The sequence below is a fragment of the Rhinopithecus roxellana genome, chromosome 12 (assembly GCF_007565055.1).
Source record: "Rhinopithecus roxellana isolate Shanxi Qingling chromosome 12, ASM756505v1, whole genome shotgun sequence".
NCBI lineage: Eukaryota > Metazoa > Chordata > Mammalia > Primates > Cercopithecidae > Rhinopithecus > Rhinopithecus roxellana.
In genome coordinates this window covers 14,759,841-14,780,178 of record NC_044560.1, presented here as the reverse complement: position 1 = coordinate 14,780,178, position 20,338 = coordinate 14,759,841, and the positions used below count along the sequence as shown (strand labels likewise).

At 52.6% G+C, this 20,338-nt stretch overlaps 1 protein-coding gene across 1 annotated transcript in view; it reads right to left on the bottom strand.

Moving 5' to 3' along the window:
- The window catches only part of MAN1C1 (mannosidase alpha class 1C member 1), a 176,206-nt gene that overhangs the window by 13,120 nt on the left and 142,748 nt on the right, over positions 1–20,338 (bottom strand). Inside the window, exons 6-8 of the mRNA XM_010355702.2 lie at positions 15,255–15,372; positions 9,512–9,605; positions 2,086–2,201 (exon numbers count right to left, since the gene is read on the bottom strand). Coding sequence (XP_010354004.1) covers positions 2,086–2,201; positions 9,512–9,605; positions 15,255–15,372 — 328 coding nt within the window. The remainder of the gene's footprint in view (positions 1–2,085; positions 2,202–9,511; positions 9,606–15,254; positions 15,373–20,338) is intronic.

The following is a 20,338-nucleotide window of genomic DNA, read 5'->3' as shown; positions in this document are numbered from 1 at the left end:
CCCATCGATCTACTCACCCATCCATCCTTCCCTCCATCCATCCTTCCCTCCATCCCTCCATCCTTCCCTCCATCCATCCTTGCCTTCATCTATCCTTCCATCCATTCATCCTTCCCTCTATCCATCCTTCCCTCTATCCATCCATCCTTCCCTCCATCCATCCTTCCCTCCATCCATCCATCCTTCCCTCCATCCCTCCATCCTTCCCTCCATCCTTCCCTCCATCCATCCATCCTTCATCCATCCATCCCTCCCTCCATCCATCCTTCCCTCCATCCACCCATCCTTCCCTCCATCCATCCATCCTTCCCTCCATCCTTCCCTCCATCCTTCCCTCCATCCTTCTCTCCATCCATCCTTCCCTCCATCCATCCATTCTTCCCTCCATCCATCCTTCCCTCCATCCATCCATCCTTCCCTCCATCCATCCTTGCCTCCATCCATCCATCCTTCCCTCCATCCCTCCATCCTTCCCTCCATCCATCCATCCTTCATCCATCCATCCCTCCCTCCATCCATCCTTCCCTCCATCCACCCATCCTTCCCTCCATCCATCCATCCTTCCCTCCATCCTTCCCTCCATCCTTCCCTCCATCCATCCTTCCCTCCATCCATCCATCCTTCCCTCCATCCATCCTTTCAGCATTCATGCATGCATGCATTCATTCATTTGTTTACAAAACAGTTACCATGTGCCTGCTATGTGCCAGGTACTGTTTTAGGAGCAGACAAGATCTCTGATCCCGGATAACTGACATTCTATTTGGAGAAGATAGAGAATGAGCAAGTAAACAAATACATGCCTGTGATAATTGTAGAGGATGATGAAGGTGAAGAGAATAAGCCTGGGTATGTGACAGGCTGGGAATGGTAGTTTCAGTGGCATCTGAATTGACAGTTGACTAGTGAGTGGGACCTAGCAACTGGAATGATATTCCAGGCAGAGGGGACAGCAAGTGCAAAGGCCCTGAGGTGGGAATTGCCTGGGGTGTCTGAGGAAGAGCAGGAAGACTGGTGCCAGGGCCCAGAAAGCACAGGGCAGAGAGGCAGGCGTGAAGTCAGGGTGATCAGCAGGGCCCAGGGAAGGCGGACTTGATGGGTAAAGGAGAGGAGTTGGATTTATTCCAGGTGCTAAGGGAAGCCAGAGAAGAGAGGGATGTGCATGTCCAGCTTTTCTGGCTTCTGTTCCCCACACAGCATTCAGAGAGCAGGGCAGAGGGGAAGCCAGTTTAGAGGAAATAAGGAGGTAGTGTAGACCAAGGTGGTGGCAGAGTAGATCCAACTTGCTCAACTTGCTTTATGGGGAAACTGAGGCCGAGAGAAGGCCCAGTGCCTTTTCCTTAGTTGGGCTCCAAGGTATCTGTTGAGTCGTGGGATTCCCTAGCCCTCTTCCCAATGGCTCAGGCTAACTGCTTCCCTCTTCTGTCCTGGTCTCTCCTCTTTGGAGGGACTCACCTCAGCCTTCCAGCCCTCGTTCATTCCACACCCCATGGACAGACCACCAGTGGTGTCAGCTTGGCCAGCTCTGTGCTGTGTGGCCTTGGGCAAGTGCCTTCCCTTCTCTAGGCCTTGGTTTCCATCCACATAAAGAGAAGGAGCAAAACTGGATGCTCCACTGAAGGAGGCCTCCTCCAGCTTGGACATACTTCTCCTGTCACCTCTGTTGTCCAAGGAAGACACGACTGAGGGTCTCACTCTGGCAGCCACCCTTGGGGGTGCCAGCCCCCAGTCTGGCTGCATTCTAGGCTCTGACACATCAGCCGAAGCACAGACACTGAGCAGGTGGCAGTTTCTGAATCAGACTGACGGTCACTTCCGATGAGACCTCAGACACATGACTTCACCTCCCCGAGCTTGGGTTTTGCATCTAACACAGCCCCAGTCTTAGAGCATGTGGGAGGGTCACAGGGGTGTACAATGCCTGGCTGCGAGGGGGCTGTCCTGTCAATCTTCTCACCAGTTCACTGCAGGGGGTGGGAGCAAGCCTCAGCCCATCTGGCCCCACAGCCCCCAGCACTCAGGGGCCTGTGAGAGAGCCGGAGGCTGGTGACCAGCGGCCTGTGAATAATCCAGTGCTTGTCTTACCTCCAAGGCTTCGTAGTACATATTTTTAGCCTCCATATCTGTCTTGCCCGACATCAACCAGGATTTGATCAAATATTCATAAAAACTGTCCCCGAGTCCTCCAACTGAGACGTGGTCTGTGAGGGGAAAGAGGACAAGAACATTATCTCCATCTGCTGTCGGCTCTCCTGGGGCAGAGCCTCGCACACCCGCCTGGCCTCAGGGGCCTGGTGCCTGTACGGGTAGGAAGTGGGCATCTTGCCAGCAGCCACCGAACCTGGAACGGGGACTGCAAAGCAGACACAGCCTGTGACTCGGAGGAAATCCGGGCTGTCTAGAGCGCGCTCGTCCTGCACAAAAATGCATGGGCTCATCCGGCGGGTGCTATAAATCACCTCGCCTTAGCAGGCTGGGGACGGCAGGGCCTCTGGTTATTAACTGTAAGTGAGTTGCATTTCTTTACAAAGATAATCTGGTGGCAGGGAGTTCAGAGGTTTTTATTACCCAGTGACAAACATGATAATTAATGCTGGGTAGCTTCATAAAAGGCCATGGGAAAGAGGAGGAAAAACCTTAATTTAGCTGGCCAAGCCCTCAAGTAGAGCCTCTCTGGAAAAACTGAGTTTAAGTTTAGCAAATTGGGATAAATGGAGTTTAAAGGAGCAGGAAAGAGAAGAATTGAGTCGCAACACGCCCTCTCTGCCCTGGTGGCCTCTGCCTGCTGGACAGTGGGCCAGCCAAGGAGCAGGGCCTCACAGGCTGTGGCTGAGCCCAGAGGTCTCTCCACCCAGGGCCGACCCAGGAGGAAGGCGGGTTGCCTGAGGAACACTTCACCGCAGATGCAAGACAGAAAACGCTTCATTCCTAGGCTTTGACAATTGACAACGGGGAAACGTAAAGGCATTTGATAGATTTAACAAAGAACAAACCAGTTCTGTGTTCTGATTCACTTAAGCAGAGAAACAGAGAGAAGAAAGAAAATGGGGGTGGACCGAAGGCGGGGTGGGGGAATGGGCAGAGTGTTTTCAACTCCTCAGCAGAAGAAGGGGGCCAAGAGAGAGGGGAGAGGTAAAGTGGGTGGAGGGAGGAGGGACAGAAAGAGAGAGAGAACACACCAACAGCTACCATTTACTGTGGGCCAGGAGCCTCACTGTATTATTTATAACTTAATCTTCCAGGGCACCCTGCAAGGTAGGTGCTATCGACCCCATTTCCCAGGTGGGAGAACGGCAACTGGGCCTAAATGGCTCATCCAAGACCATCAAGCGGGTGAAGGGCAGAGCCTCACCTTCCGCAGCTGCACACAGTCAACCAGAGAGTGAAGACAGAGACACGCAGAGAAAGAAAGACAAGTGTGGGGACCAAGGGACCAAAAGGGCGAAGACAGATGGGACCCAGGAATGGGGGTCGAGAGGAGGCCAGCCACACGGTACACCCGCCCTTCCGGCCCCCTCCAGCCCTGATCCATAAATAAGTCCTGGCCCACCAAGGGTTCCAGATGGACCAGCATCTGCAAAAATTGGAACAGACAAGATGAAGCATGTGCTTTGGGGAGGAGCTGGAAGGGGCCGGGCTGGGCTGGACTGTGCTCTGGTGTGGAGGGAAGACAGAAGTGGCACCTCTCTTCTTCCTACATACCCCACGGAAGGAAGGGCTGGGCCAGGCCTGGCATGTTGAGGAGGGGCAAGTCTGTTGCAGAGGAGGGGTCAGGCTCAGGCTGGAAGTCATGGGTCGGCCTCTGCTCAGAGCCCTTCTCCAGCCCCATCATGGGCACGGCAGCTACAAGCACTGTCACCTCTCGGTGTGGTGCACCCTCCCCACCTCATCCCCTACTCTGGGGCTCAAGCGTTCTCACAACCCTGCTCATGGTCCCTCCCCATAGGGTGGCCACGGGAATTAAGTGAAACAAGGCCAGCCACCATCAGAAGCCCTCAGTGGCCGCACTCTCCTTGGGTGGTGGGCCCACCTTGCCATCAGGTGCCCGCCGGCTATGTGATGAGTGCCTGTGCACGGGTCTGCCTCCCTCACTAGCCCGTGGGCTCTTTGTGGGGAGGGATTGCATGCGACTCCCGCTTGATGCCCAGTAACTATACGGCGCGCAGAGATGCCCATGGAGTGCTGAGCGGGGGAATGCAAGGGAGGCTTGGGCTCTGTCGGGATGCGAGGCTTGAGCTGTGCCAGGAAGGGCCTCGAATGCCAAGCCAAGGAGTTTAGACACAATCATGCGGTGACGGAGTGTGCGCGTGACAAGGTCCAGGCTTCCTCTGGAGGGACATGCAGGGGAGGGAGCCAGGTCATTAGGGTCCGCAGTGTTGAGATGTGGCTGCCTCTCAGGGGCACTTATGTGGGCGTCTCACATGTGAGGGTCCCACTGCTTTACAGCTTATGTGTGTGGGGTGTGTGGGGAGTGTGTGTGTGTGGATGGGGTGTGGGGAGTGTGTGTGTATGGATGGGGTGTGGGGAGTGTGTGTGTGGATGGGGTGTGGGGAGTGTGTGTGTATGGATGGGGTGTGGGGAGTGTGTGTGTATGGATGGGGTGTGGGGAGTATGTGTGTATGGATGGTGTGTGGGGAGTGTGTGTGTATGGATGGGGTGTGGGGAGTGTGTGTGTATGGATGGGGTGTGGGGTGGGTGTGTATGTGTGGTGAATTAATGTGTGTGTGTATGTAGGTGAATGGGGGTATGTGTGTGTGCTGAGGGGTAGGGGTGTGTGGATGTGTGTAGGGAGAGTGTGTGTGTGTCAAGGAGTGTGGTGTGCAGTGTGTGTGAGGGGACTAATGTGTAGTGTGTGGGGTGTGTGCGTGAGGGGAGTGTGTGTAACGTGTGGGGGGTGTGTGGAATGTGTGTGTGAGGGGAGTGTGTAGTGTGTGAGGGGAGTGTGTGTGTGTGTGTGTGGGAGTGCCGGTGGTGTGTAGTGTGTGGGAGTGTGGGTGGTAGGTGTGTGTGTGGGAGTGTGGGTGGTGTGTAGTGTGTGGGAGTGTGGGTGGTAGGTGTGCGTGTGGGAGTGTGGGTGGTGTGTAGCGTGTGGGAGTGTGGGTGGTGTGTAGTGTGTGGGAGTGTGGGTGGTGTGTATGTGTGGGAGTGTGGGAGTGTGGGTGTAGTGTGTGTGGGAGTGTGGGTGGTGTAGTGTGTGTGGGTGGTGTGTAGTGTGTGTGGGAGTGAGTGTGAGTGGTGTGTAGTGTGTGTGGGAGTGAGTGTGGGTGGTGTGTAGTGTGTGCATGAGGGGAGTGTGTAGTGTATGTATATGTGAGAGGAGTGTGTCTAGTGTGGGTGTGTAGGGGAAGTGTGTGTAATGTGTGTGGGGTGTGTGCATAGTGTGTAAGGGGAGTGTGTGCAGGGGAAGTGTATGTAATGTGTGTGTGTGGTGTGTGTGAGGGGAGTGTGGATGTGAGGGGAGTGTGGATGTGAGGGGAGTGTGGGTGTGTGGGTCTGTGTGTGGGGGGAGTGTATGTAGTGTGTGTGGGGGGAGTGTTATGTAGTGTGTGTGTGTGGGAGGGAGTGTATGTAGTGTGTGTGTGGGGGAGTGTATGTAGTGTGTGTGTGTGGGGGAGTGTATGTATTGTGTGTGTGTGGGAGGCAGTGTATGTAGTGTGTGTGTGGGGGGAGTGTATGTAGTGTGTGTGTGGGGGGAGTGTATGTAGTGTGTGTGTGTGGGAGGGAGTGTATGTAGTGTGTGTGTGGGGGAGTGTATGTAGTTGTGTGTGGGAGGGAGTGTATGTAGTGTGTGTGTGGGGGGGAGTGTATGTAGTGTGTGTGGGAGTGTATGTAGTGTGTGTGTGTGGGGGAGTGTATGTAGTGTGTGTGTGTGGGAGGGAGTGTATGTAGTGTGGGGGGGAGTGTATGTAGTGTGTGTGTGTGGGAGTGTATGTAGTGTGTGTGTGTGAGGGGTGTATTAGTGTGTGGGGGGTGTCTGTATGTGTGTGGGGGAGTGTATTGTTGTGTGTGTGTGGGGGAGTGTATGTAGTTGTGTGTGGGAGGGAGTGTATGTAGTGTGTGTGTGTGTGGGGGAGTGTATGTAGTGTGTGTGTGGGGGGGAGTGTATGTAGTGTGTGTGTGGGGGGAGTGTATGTAGTGTGTGTGTGGGGAGTGTGAATGTATGTGAGGGGAGTGTGGGTGTGTGGGGGAGTGTGTAATGTGTGTGTGTCTGGGAGGGATGGTGGGTGGCGTGGTAGGGGTGTGTGTGTGTGTGTGTGTGTATGAGTGTGGTCTTCCCCAACACTGTGAGGCGGGCTAGAAGTACAGGCATAGTAATGAGAAGACATGGCTCTACATTAGCTCAAGGTGCACCCCCGCCCACTCTGGGCCTCGGTCTCCCCATCTCTAGATGTGTGAAGGGGGCATAAGCTGGTGTCCCTGAGCCCCAGAACAGAGGCAGGCTCTGCTGCTTCCTGACTGTGCCAATGCGCTCATCACACCTGGCAGGAGGCTGCGCCACAAGCCTGGAAATCAGCCGATCTAATGCCAGGGAAGCTGCCAGGCTGAAGCTCACACTCCTGGACCTGCCAAGGAGGTCTGGACTTGCCACTTCCCTCCCACAGAAGAAAGTGTGGGATTCAGGCAGCGGACAAGTTACTCAGGTGCCACACTGAGGGGCTGGTGATCCCTTCTCGGCAGCTCTCAGCAATCAGCAGGTCGGCCTCAGGGTCATCTCATTTGTGTTGGGCGCCACTGGGAGCCTGGTGGGTTTCTCCTGGGTTTAAGTCTTAGCAGTAGGACTGTCTTGGGGCTCCCCTGTTGCCCCTGAAGCTCGGTTTCCAGGAGGAGTGGGAAGCCAACAAGAGCAGAGGCCTAGGTAACTGAGAGGCAGTCCTAATTCCTTCTTTGTCTCTCTAGGCTGCAATTTCTGTGGTTGCAAATGGGCTACACAGTCCCTGCCTGTCCTGCCTTTAGGCTTGCTCTGAAGATTTAAGAAGAGAAAACGATGTGCATGCACTTAAGCTTATGCAAGGTGGTAATGCTATCATGTGCTAAAAGAATGTGTGCACCAGAAAAAAAAAAAAAAAGAACACACACACAGGAAAACTGAGATGACCCCAGGCACCAAGGCCAGTGGAGGAAGAAGGCAGATGTTTGGGCGAGCTGGACGTTATAATCCCCTCTGCTCTTTAGCAGGCCAAGGGCTCAGATTTTATTAAGAGGAAACAATTTCCCATATGCGACTGGCTTTGCCCAGACCTGCAGCCCCCGGCACAGCCTGAGAAGAAAATGAGGCTTCCCAGCAGGGGCTTCCTTATAATTTGCCAAGGTGACTGTTGAGCTGGGAAGCCCACACCCCTCTCGGCCCTTTTCATGGGTTCTGCTGCCTTGCCCTGGAGCAGCTCAGCCCAGCAGAGGGGTTTATCTCCTTACCCAGTCAGGCCTTGCAATTAAAACCAGCAACTGTTATTGAACTGCCTTTTCCTGTGGCCATAATCTGCAATTCAAGCTTCATTTTCTCCCCATACTTTTGGATTTGCCAGTGTGTTCTGGTTAAAAATACTTTCCATTTCTGTAAGTGGTTTTTACAGGAGGCCACCTGGGGTGAGGTCATCACTGGGGGAAACTCCTGGGTGGAGTTTTCTGGGGGAGACTCGGGTTGGAAGGAAAGGCCTCAGCTGCTTCGCCACAGTGTCCCCAGTGCCGCCTCTCTAGGCCCCACTTGCATTGTTCCCTTTTGGGACAACTTGGATCATCTTTGGAAGATGGAAGTGAAATCTGTTTCCTGCAGCCTTTGACCATTCTTCCTACGCCTCTCCATGGCACACAAAGAATGCATCTCACTCTCTTCTTTCATTTTGCAGGACAGGAAACCGAGGTTCAAAGAGATACAGTGAATTCCCCCCAAGCCATGTAGTCATTAGACTCATATCCACTTTGCCCCCGAGCCCTCACTGATGTCACAAAAATTGGGTTGGAGGCAGGGGAAAGGGAAGGGGGTCCTTGTTTGCACAGAGACAGTGGGGATGGGTGCTCTGCCAGGTCTTGGGAGGCCCTAGAGGCAGTGCCCATGGAACCTATCACTGCCAATTCTGGCTGACCATGACCATGTGACCAGGGCCCGCCTCTGCTTCCCAGAGCTGGGCTTCTCAACAGGCATGCGCATTCCAGAGGCCTGGGGGACTTGTCCACACTCTCACACCTAAGCGACCCCAAACCCCATTCTGTTGCAGTGGGTGGGGCTGGGGGCTTGTGAATGATGTTCCATGGGTGACTGGCTATTATCTGGCTGAGAAACAAGTCTCTGAACAGAGAACAACTGAAAACTCTGGGATTGATTCTTTCTTGTAGGTCTAAGATGCACAGATGAATTCATGATGTCTTTTTTTTTTGGGGATGGAGTCTCTTTTTTTTTGCAAACAAAAAAAGAGTGGAGTGGAATTTTTCTTTTTTTTATTTTTGAGCCAGACTCTCACTCTGTCGCCCAGGCTGGAGTACGGTGGCGCGGTCTCAGCTCACTGCAACCTCCGCCTCCCGGGTTCAAGCAATTTTCCTGCCTCAGCCTCCTGAGTAGCTGAGACTAGAGACATGTGCCACCACATCCAGCTAATTTTTGTATTTTTAGTAGAGACCAGGTTTCGCCACGTTGGCCAGGCTGGTCTTGAACTCCTGACCTCGTGATGCACCTGCCTCGGCCTCCCGTCATGCGCCTGGATGAATTCATGATTTCTACATTGTTGTATAGTTTTTTTTGTTTGTTTTTTGATTAAAGTTAGGGCCAGGTGTGGTGGCTCATGCCTGTAATCCCAGTACTTTGGGAGGCCGAGGCAAGTGGATCATTTGAGGTCAGGAGTTCAAGACCAGCCTGGCTAATGTGGTGAAACCCTGTCTCTATTAAAAATACAAAAAAGTAGCCAGACATGCTGGCACATGGCTGTAGTCCCAGCTACTCGAGAGGGTGAGTCAGGAGAATCACTGAACCTGGGAGGCAGAGGTTGCAGTGAGCCGAGATCCCGCCACTGCACTCCGGCCTGGGCGACAGGGCGAGGCTCTGTCTCAAAAACAAGACAAAACAAAACAAAACAAATTGAAGTTGGAAGTGGGGAACCTGATCAAAGGGGCTGGGAAAGGATGCCTGGCCTCTCTTGGAGCCACTTCTAGGATGGATGACTCCACTTGGGACCCTCCCGAGAGCCTGGGGTAAAATGCAGGAGGCTCCTGCAGCAGGATAGGAGATGGAAAGCTGCAGCATTGACGGCACCAGATAAGGTAGGTAGGATGTGGAAAACACAGGGCAGGCCTTCAGTAAACAGCAGCCATCACACCCGGCACTGCAGCAGCGGACAACCACGGGCAAGCCCCCAGGATGCGTGGGAAGGCAGGTGGTGTCCAGGAGCACCGAGAGAATGCCTTGCTGGCTGCACGGCTCTGACAAACACATCCTCACTCAGCCCAGGGGCCTGGCAGGGTCTTCCTAGGAAGCCTGGGCAGGAACCTGCTGAATGAGGGGCAGTGGTGTCTCTGTACTCACGTTGCACCCAGTTCCCACTCACTGGGCTGAGGAAGTTGGGGTAGAGGCCAAAGGGCTTTTCGATCTTCCTGAGGACCTTGCGGATGTTCCTGACCTGCCGAGAGACAGACACCAAGTGAGCCTTCATGCTTCCGAAGAAGCCAACTGCACCCAGCCGGCTGAGGATGGGAGGCAGCTGGTTCAGAGGCACGTAGGAAACCTTACGAGGAGGCAGGAAGGGAGAGCTGCCCAACGGACTGCAGACTCTAACCTGGGGGTGGTGACATGGCCTTGCCCTGGTGCCACGTGCAGGGTGTGGCAGGGCCTGATCCATAAGCCTCTCCACTGACTGCTCTGCCTGGTGCCTGGACAGTCTCACCCCAAAACCACTGCCTGGCCAACTCCTACCCCACCCCACTCTCAACACATCCTCATTGTTGGCTGCTTTAGGGGTCCTTTTTGAAGGGTTCTTTCGGGGAGGGTTTTTTTTTTTGTTTTTTTTTTTGAGACAGAGTCGCACTCTGTCACTCGGGCTGGAGTGCAGTGGCATGATCTCGGCTCACTGCAACCTCTGCCTCCCAGGTTTAAGCAATGTTCACGCCTCAGCCTCCTGAGTAGCTGAGATTACAGGTCTGTGCCACCACACCCGGCTAATTTTTATATTTTTAGTAGAGACAGGGTTTCACCATGTCGGTCAAGCTGATCTCAAACTCCTGACCTTTTTTTTTTTTGAGACAGAGTCTCACTCCATCACCCAGGCTGGAGTGCGGTGGCGCAATCTCAGCTCACTGCAACCTCCGCCTCCTGGGTTCAAGTGATTCTCCCGTCTCAGCCTCCTCAGTAGCTAAGACTACAGGCATGCACCACCACGCCTGGCTAATTTTTGTATTCTTAGTAGAGATGGAGTTTCGCTATGTTGGCCAGGCTGGTCCTGAACTCTTGACCTCAAGTGATCCACCAGCCTCAGCCTCCCTCCCAAAGTGCTGGGACTATAGGTGTGAGCCACTGTGCCTGGCCTACGGAGGGTTCTTTTAAAGGTGGGGTTAAGTGACAGTAGCTCATTTGTTAGCTTTAGGTAAAATTGCCTTGCTAATAGGTCAAAAATGGTCAAATCCAGCAATCCCACTATTGGGTATATATCCAAAGGAAATGACAACAGTATGTTGAAGAGATTACCTATATTCCTGTGTTCATTGCAGCATTATTCAAATAGGCAAGATATGGAATCAACCTAAGTGTCCATCAACAGATGAATGAATAAAGAAAATGTGGTATAGCCAGGCATGGTGGCTGACGCCTGCAATCCCAGCACTTTGGGAGGCCAAGGGAGGTGGATCACTTGAGGCCAGGAGTTTAAGACCAATCGTGGCAACATGGTGAAATCCCATCTCTACTAAAAATACAAAAATTAGCCAGGCATGGTGGCACAGGCCTGTAATCTCAGCTACTTGGGAGGTGGAGGCAGGAGCACTGCTTGAACCTGGGAGGCAGAGGTTGCAGTAAGCAGAGATGACGCTATTGCACTCCAGCCTGGACGCTGTTTCAAAAAAAAAAAAAGAAAGAAAGAAAAGAAAATGTGATACAGTATAGGCTAGGGGTGGTGGCTCACTCCTATAATCCCAGCACTTTGGGAGGCTGAGTTGGACAGATTGTCTGAGCCCAGGAGTTTGAGACCAGCCTGGGTAATATGGCGAAACCGTCTCTACAAAATATACAAAAATTAGCTGGGTGTGATGGCACATTCTTGTAGTCCCAGCTACTCAAGAGGCTGAGGTGGGAGGATCGTTTAAGCCCAGGAGATTGAGGCTGGAGTGAGCTATAATCATGCCAGTCCACTTCAGCCTGGGCAACAGAGTGAGACCCTACCTCAAAAAAAAAAAAAAAAGAAAAAAGAAAAGAAAATGTGGTATACACAATGGAATATAATTCAATCTTAAAACAGAAAGAAATTCTGTCATTTGCAACATGTATGAACCCAGAGGATATTGTGTTAAGTGAAATATACCAGGCTAGAAAGACAAATACTTGATCTCACTTATATGTGGAATGTAATAAAGTTGAACTCATCGAAGTAGAGAGGACAGGCCGGGTGGCATGGCTCAAGCCTGTAATCCCAGCACTTTGGGAGGCTGAGGTAGGCAGATCACTTGAGGTCAGGAGTTCGAGACCAGCCTGAACAACATGGTGAAACTCCGTCTCTACTAAAAATACAAAAATTATCTGGGCATGGTGGCGGGCGCCTGTAATCCCAGTTACTCAGGAGGCTGAGGTGGGAGGATTGTTTAAGCCCAGGAGATTGAGGCTGGAGTGAGCTATAATCATGCCAGTCCACTTCAGCCTGGGCAACAAGAGTGAGACCCTACCTCAAAAAAAAAAAAAAAAAAAAAAGAAAAGAAAAGAAAATGTGGTATACACAATGGAATATAATTCAATCTTAAAACAGAAAGAAATTCTGTCATTTGCAACATGTATGAACCCAGAGGATATTGTGTTAAGTGAAATACGCCAGGCCAGAAAGACAAATACTTGATCTCACTTATATGTGGAATGTAATAAAGTTGAACTCATCGAAGTAGAGAGGATGGGCCGGGTGGCATGGCTCAAGCCTGTAATCCCAGCACTTTGGGAGGCTGAGGTAGGCAGATCACTTGAGGTTAGGAGTTCGAGACCAGCCTGAACAACATGGTGAAACTCCGTCTCTACTAAAAATACAAAAATTACCTGGGCATGGTGGCGGGCACCTGTAATCCCAGCTACTTGGGAGGCTGAGGCAGGAGAATCGCTTGAACCTGGGAGGTGGAGGTTGCAGTGAGCTGAGGTCATGCCACTGCACTCCAGCCTGGGCGACAGAGAGACTCCGTCTCAAAAAAAAAAAAAAAAAAGTAGATGTAGAGAGTAGAATGGTGGTTACCAAGGGGTGGGGAAGACGCTGATCAAAGGATATAAAATTTCAGTTAGGAGGAATTAAGTTTAAGAGATCTATGCTATAAGACATGATGACTGTAGTTCATAACAATGTATTATATTCTTGAAAACTGCTTAGTGCTAAGTGTTGCTAACTTAAGTATTCTGGCCACTTAAAAAACAATAAATATATAAGGCAATCAAAAAAAGGCCAATATTGGCAGTTTCATATGGCCCAGTCTAGTATTATGCTATTTTATCTGATATCCTGGAATCATTTCAGGGGAGAGGCTTGGGCTCCTGAATAACCCATGCCCTAACAGGCATTTCAGGGTTTTAATAAAAAGAATAATAATTATAAAAAGCAATGACAGCTGTTAACCTTTCTCAGTTCCTTTGAGCCAGATCCGTTATATACATTATCGCCAACCCTCATAACCGACAAGAGATTATCTCAGTGTAACAGACAAGAAACCTGAATCTCAGATAGGTTTGGTGACTTGCTGATGGCCACCTGGTCCTTAAGTGGCAGAGCCAGGACATGAATGAATTCTGACAACATAAACCATACATATTCCTGCCCGACACAGGGCAGCACTGGGCCAACACAGATCAGGGTGGTGACCACGGAGCAGAGGCTGCCCCAGCTGGAGCAGGAAGAGGCTGGGTTTGCAACCTTTGGGACTCTGAAGGTGAGAAGTGGAATCCAGGAGGGCTTTATCCATACTGCCTGCTCTCCGACAGTGGTTAAATCCTACTCAGCACATCCTAGCCAGCACAAGACCCCTTGGGAGAGAAAGGCCCTTGGGACCACACTGTCTCATGTTGATAGAGTTATATGTGTACAGGGCCGGGAGTGCGGGACAGCCACCTTTCTGCAGTCAGACTTTCCTTTCCAGGCGACAGCACTTGGCTTTGCCACGTCAGACTTCATATCCATTTATGTTAACGAAGTCCATTACGGGGACAGGAATGTGCTTGTACCTGAGTTACTCTCGACTGTCCTGGTGGTGAGCAGTGAAGCAGGCTAAATTAGCTCCCCTAAGAGTGCGGGCGCTTCTAGAATTTGGGCCAATTTGTTGACTGCCAATAATTGCCTCTGTGGGAGGCATGATTGGGGGATGAAAATAGCCAGAGTATGTAAATGTAGAGGAGACAGAGACAGACGGATGGACTCTAGAGCAAAAGCCTGCAGCCTGCTCTATCAATCTGGTCTGGAAGGAGCCAGCACGTCCTGGACTTCAATCACGGCTTTATCACTGACCAGCTGGATGGCCCAGGGCAAGTGACTTGACCTCTCTTAGTTTCCTCCTCTGTAAATATGGGAACACCAGGAAGACCCACCTCACAGGGTTGTCGGGAGGAGCGGAGCTATTATAATGTGCCTAGCACATAGTGGGTGCTCAGGCAGGGGTAGCTATTACTCCAGAATAAGCAGGGACTGGAGTGAGTTCCCTGTCCCACTCCATTCTGAGCTGGTCAGAACCTTCCTAGAGGAGTCTGATTTAAGAGCAATGGAAACAGGGAGGTTGGGGGATGGGACTTGGAGGTGGGGAAGGATTAGAAAATAAGAGCTACCGGGAAGTGAGGTTAAACTCACTGCACGAGCTTTCAAATGGGGGAGTTCCAGGGAGGCAAAATCCCTCTCAATGTAAGGAAAACACTTTTGAAGGAAGGGCTGCCAGGAGGATGAGCTGTTTAAGGGTGGCAGTGAGCTCCTTGTCAGAGAAAGTAATCAAGAAGAGGCTGAACAGCTCTTCTTGAGCTTCTAAGGACACTCAGGTGGACTCCTACATTGAGTAAGTAGTGCTCCCAAACCATGCGTCAAAAAGCACATGAATGCGTATTAAAAATGTAGATGCCTGGCCCTGGAGTGAAGCCCAGAAATCTGTTTCCTCACAGCTGAGCCAGGTGATACTTTGAGGCTGGATGGCGACATGATACTGGGAGCCATGGGGTAGCTGTGGGAATCGATCATCTCCCAGCCGCCAAGCTGGGAGCCGTGGTGTAGAGGTGGGAATCTATCAGTCATCTCCCAGCTCCCATACTGGTCTAAGAGGTGGGCATTCCAGGGGGAAGACAAGGCTTTAGGAGTGGCGCCGCCACAAAGTTCTCCTTCGGGGGCTCTAGAGGATGGGCAGGGCTTCCATCTCCCCAGGCAGCCCTCAGGGAGGGACCGTAGCTGCTGGAGCCTGAGTGCCATCTGAGGGAGGTGTGAGCACTTCCCTTCTTTGGATTTAAGGTCAGACCTACAGCGACCCTTCCAGGTAGTGGGGGCTGCCCAAGGCCAGTTATGGGCAGCTGTCAGGGCTGACTGGTGCTCTCAGCTTCCCGTGTGGCCTTGAACAGCAGGAATGAACAGTTGGGGCATCTGCCATGGCAAGGTATTGCCATGCCAGCCTATTGACGGCATGAGCTAAACAGGCACAGGGAAGAAGGCAGTCAGATCTCACATGGAAAAGCTAAACGTCTCTGGAAAGGGGACTTCCTGCCAATGCAAGGTGGTGCCTAGATTTCAGTTGCACTTTCTCCAGACTTCACATATGGGTGGTTGCCACTGAGCTGACGCAGACCAGTGAGAACCTTTTCCCCAGAAGAATCTTGTCTCTCCCTTTCCCTCTGTAGAATCTTACTGACTCTGCGTGCTCACCTTCCCTGCCACCTGCCGTTAGGGCACAGGTAGATGCTATTTGCTATCTTAGCGGTAGCTTGGGCTCCCGGGCTCCCCACTGCCCTCCTGCTGATCCACGAGGGAGGACACATTCGCCTCTGAAAACCCCGTAGGCAGCTGCATGCTCATCCCTCTGCTCGGCAGGAAGAAGGTGGGAGCTGTTTGGGAGGGAGTGGGGAGGAGACTTGCCTTTTCAGCGAAGACTTGGTTGCCAGAGAGCTCGGTGAGGTGTAAGAATTCCAAGTGCAGGGATCCAAACTCCGCCAAGATGCTGCTGCTGCCGGCCGTGGCCCAGCCCCAGCTCCCGCTGAAAAGACAGAAGCAGCCCCCGTCATCCCCCTGCTGGCCAGGACGGCTCCTCTGCTGGGAGTAACGGCAGCTGCTCGGTGGGGCACCTACTACGTGCCAGGCACGGAACCAGGAGCTTTTGCCGTACAATTCCAGTGAATCCTCCTGATGAGGACACTGAGATAAAGTAACTCACTGAAGGTCATTTGAACCCAGGCCTGACTTGGAATATTCTCTGTTCCATCATCAAGCAACCCCTGTAAGAGTTGGGAACTCGAGACCTGGTACAAGAATTATGTTGAGTTTACAGATGATGTGGTTAATGCCGTCGGGGACCACAAAGACCCCACAGAACACCCAGTTGCTGTCCTCTGGCTGAAGGCACCGGATGGCTCACAACCATTGGTGGTTCTGCATGTGGAGGATAAACAGTGCTGTGATTCGGGTGCAAATGGGGCCGATGAAAAGCAGTGCCCCGCCTAGCTCTTTCCCTCTCCCAGCACACTGTCAGTGCTGCCCATGGACACGAAACGGCCCTGGCCTGGAATTTCATGGAACCTACATGAGACAGGCAGGGAGTTCTGGTGTGACCACACATCTGGAGCTGTGTGCTTTCAAAGACAAAGAATGCAGAGGCTGGATCCTGGTTAATCCTCACAGCTTCCCCTTTTGCAAATGGGGTAAACAAGGCACAGGACAGTGATGTCCCCCGCCTGAGATCACACAGTAATTCGAAGAGCTGGGATCCAGCACTGGCTCTGATGCCAGAGCCTGTGCTAACTGCTGTGCAGCTTGCTTCTCTTTTGATCATAGGATAGGGAACAAGGACACTGCCTTTCCGGGAGCATTCATTTACAGTCTCCCTGAGATCTGGAGCCAGAAGGTGCAGGTTCAAGTGTCGCTCAGCTGAAGACCTCGGGCAAGCCACTTAATCCTTGCTTGCCTCAGTGCCTGCCTCCGTAAGACACGGCAAAGGTGATGCCTCCATCTCCTAGGTTCATGCCTCCTCCTTCCTGGGCTTTTGTGGGGATAAAGAGGAAAAGAGGGTACAGAATGGGGGTGGTTCTGGGCAAGCTGCTCCCCCTCCCTGCACCTCAGTCTCCTCTATGTATCATGATTATTTTTCCTGTGGGACATTTAGGACAACCAGGGGCACACAGTCTCTGCAGGAAGGCTGTGGTGGATAGAGGTGGGGCAGAGCAGGGTGGAGTGACGTCCTCCCATTTGTAGAGTCTCTGAGGTGCAGTTAGTGTGGAACAGGTTGAGGGACTGGCTCTGCCAGGGGCACTCTGCTTCCTTGCTGCTGGTCACACTGCCCTCCCAGGAACTGGCCCGTCTGCCCCTCTATCTCCATGGACGGACTTAGGAAGGCAGGCGTGGGGGTGTGGAGGTCACTGTTTGCCACTTGAGGGGTGCTGCTTTTCCTGGGGTAGGGCTGGGGCTCCCCTGATGCTGCTGTTCTCTCTTAACTCCATTCTTGGGGCTGGATGTGGTTTCTGGGAAAGTAGGGACACTTATCAGCCTCCCAGCTTCTGGGAACAGATGGAGGACTCAGGTTTTGAGATCTTTGGGGTCAGGTGACCTCAACACATGTAGAGACAGACACCCCCTTCATCCTGGCTTGGGGCAGGGGACAGTGGGGGAGGGATGGGTTACACAGGAGGGGAAACTTGGCTCCTGATCTGAATAAACAAAAGAACTTCCATTTATTGAGTCACTATAATGTGCCAGGCACTGAGACAAGCAGTTTACATCATTACTTCATTGAAAGCCCATAACGTAAAGCATCATTCATACCCCTATGCAAAGGAGGAAACTGAGGCTCACACAGGGAAGTGAAGCGTTCGAAGTCAGAGGCAGAAGATGATGGAGACAGGATTCAAACAGGTCTGCTGGGCCTCCCACCCTAAGACGGCCCTGCACTCACCCAGAGGGAAAGAGGGAGCTGCCATCCTGCCCCCTCTCTTGTCCCTCTTCTCCAAGGCTAGCTGAGACTTCTCTCTCCAGCTTGTGATCTCAGTGAGTCTCAGAGAGCTTCCTGAATAATTGATTCTTCCTGCATTTTCAGGGAAGTTTAAAGTAGGAAAAAGCCACCAGCCCTCCAGCTGTCTTTTGTTCTCATTTTCCCCCACATGGGCCTCTCCTTCCTCTCTCCCACTCCCACACGTTCACCCTCCCAAGTGGGCTTCCTGTGGTGGAGACGCCCTGGCAGACAAGTGAGCCGGCCTGGGCAGAGGCAGGCAGGTGGCTGGGTGCCTTTCCTCTCCTGCCCAGCTTCCAATGCTGGCTTCTCCGGGTCCCAGCAAGGTGACCTCGGGCAGGTTGGTTAACTTCCCTAGAACTCAGTTTCCTCATCCCTTAAGTGACAGCACCCACACTTCATAGAGTTATTGCGAGGTATAAATTATGCATGTAAGTATTGTCATTTTTATCATTATGTAATTATGCACATGTAAATGTTGTTGTTACTAAGTTTCTAATCTGTGCCAGGTGGTTCTGGTGGTTCTGATTTTACCTTCACAGTAACTTCACAGGGTAACTTCGGAGGTAGATACCCTTATCTTTATTTCATAGAATGAGGGCGAGGCCACACAGTAAGTGGTAAAACTGAATCCAATTCCAAATCCTAGGTGTTCTGTGCCCCAAATGCATCTGCTCTGGGCAGCATCCCAGAGACCAGGAGGTCCTCTGCTCAGCCCTGTGAGCCAATGGGTCAGCAGGAAGCTCTGCCCTCCTCTCCCAGCCTTTCAAGTGCAAGTGGGCGCATAGCCTGTGTTCTCTCTCCTGGCAGGAGGGGCTGCTCCACAATGCCCCTCCCCACCCTGGCTATAGCTTCTAGGCAGGTACACTCACGAGTATGGTGTAATCATCAACTTTGGAGGCAGGCAGACCGGGATTCTAATTAAGTTTGCTTTGCTGCTGTGTGACCTCAGGTAAGTGACCTCACCTCTCTGAGCCTCAGTTTCTTTACTGGTAAAATGGAGTCCCTGTGATTGCTGTAAGGTTGAAAAGACAATCCATGTCACGTGCTCACGTGATGCCTGACGCACAGTGACTTCTCACCAGACATTTGCGACTGTGAAGACATGTCTATTTGTGTGTGGCGGAAGCACGCACGTGTAAACGGATATTCGTTTGTGAATGCGTGTGCCTGTGTATGGATGCCAGCATGTTTGTGACAAAGGCCAGCTGGTGTATCCGGGCCTTTACGATCTATAAGGGTGGCAGGAGAGTGTTTCCATGTTTGTGAGAGCATGAGTGAAAGAGACCGACTTGGCTGCAGAGGTCCTTGCACAGGCCGTCGTCACTCTCCCAGGCAGTCCAGTGTCCCTGAAGGTCCCAGGTCAGGCTGGCCCTGCTCAGTCTCCCAGGCCGGTCTGTGCAGACACCAGGGAGGAGGTGCAACAAACCTGCTGGGGAACGGCCTCCCCTCAGGGTCCTTCCCACCCTGACGTGTAGGGCAGGGCTGGTTACCTACTCTCCTGGAGGGCCCACGTTCTTGCCCCTCCTGTCGGGGCTGCCCACAGTGAACCCTGCCGGGGGCAGGTGCAACAACAGTAGCCCAGCTCCTGCCAGGAGGCCCCCTCCGAAGAGCAAACTCAGTGCCACATGGGCCCATACAGCCCTGCCACTCTCTGAGGCAGGCATTTTTAGCAACAGCCTCTCTTACCAAGAACAAAAAGGGGGATGTTGCCAGGAAATACACATGAACGCACATGGCATGGAGAACACACAAACAGCCTAAAAGCAAACGCGCTTCCTTAATCAGAAATGTCAGGATTCATGTCCGATCAGGTCCCTGCTCTGAGAGACCTAGGGAAGGGCTAGGGACAGAAGAGGAAGGGATGCCCCCAACGAGGTCCTACCCCAGACCCGGGGAAGGGGAGCCAGAGGACAGTGTGTGTGTGTCTGGGCTTCATGACAGCTGGCCGTGTCTCTCCAGGATCAGTGTTTGGAAGAGGGATCTGAGCAGAGATCCAAGAGTCCAGCTCTGAGGAGTCAACCCTGGCATCGAGACTGGGATTTCTACAGCCCCCGAGAGCACCCCCCTCCCTGGCCTATGGTGAGATTCCAGTGAGCTCACACCCTGGGAATTCTTCCCAACCACAGGGAGGACAGTTGATGAAGATGCTGAACATGCCAAGCCCTCTTTTTGCAAGACCAGAGAAAGGTGGTGAAGCCCTTGAGGCTGACACGAAGAGTGTAACCTCCCCAGGACAGTGATCGGAGCTACAGGACCTCCAACCAGAGCCCAGGGCCCCTGCCTCTCCTCCTGGACAGCTGGCTGAAGCTTCTGTTGGGCTGAGAGCCCTGAGATGAGAAATCACTTCAGGAGATGGGATGGGAAGTCTGGTACAGTGGAACATCACAGCCTTCCTAGGGTCGGGGTTGTTGGAGGGCCTCGAGGATGGCCCCAGAGAGCTGCTGGGTGACTGGAGATGTGGCTTCTACTAAGTAGCTCCATGCAGCACAGGGACAGTGGCTAGGGCTCCTTGAGAGCTAGGCTCCTGTCCGGGAGGGCTGGGATCCTGAGATCTCCTAGCAGCTTCGGGGACCTCCTCATTGGGAGAGGAGGAGGGTGTGATGTGCCTGCTGGGTCTGGAACCCCAATGGGGGAAGAGAGTGTTTGGGGCCATTGTGGAGGGCTCTTAAGACAGCACTGTGGGATGTCCAGAGGAACTGCCCCTGCCCACCCCAGGAGGTTCAGGCTTATGTGGACTAAACTCTGAGACCCAGGTTTGGTGACAAACACCTGTCCGGGAAAGTCGTTGGCACTTTTACCGTGCCACTGACTCACTCCCAAGTGGCTCCCAAGGCAGGTATGGTCCTCTCCCTGAGCCTCAGTTTCTACATCATAAAAGAACGAGCTTGACAAAGGTGGTTCCAAGGGTCCTCCCTCCTGCTTGCCTGCCCACTGCCCCTGGAGCCTCCTCACCAGCCCCACCCAGAGAAGACACACAAATGGTGGGCATGGTTGCAGCAAA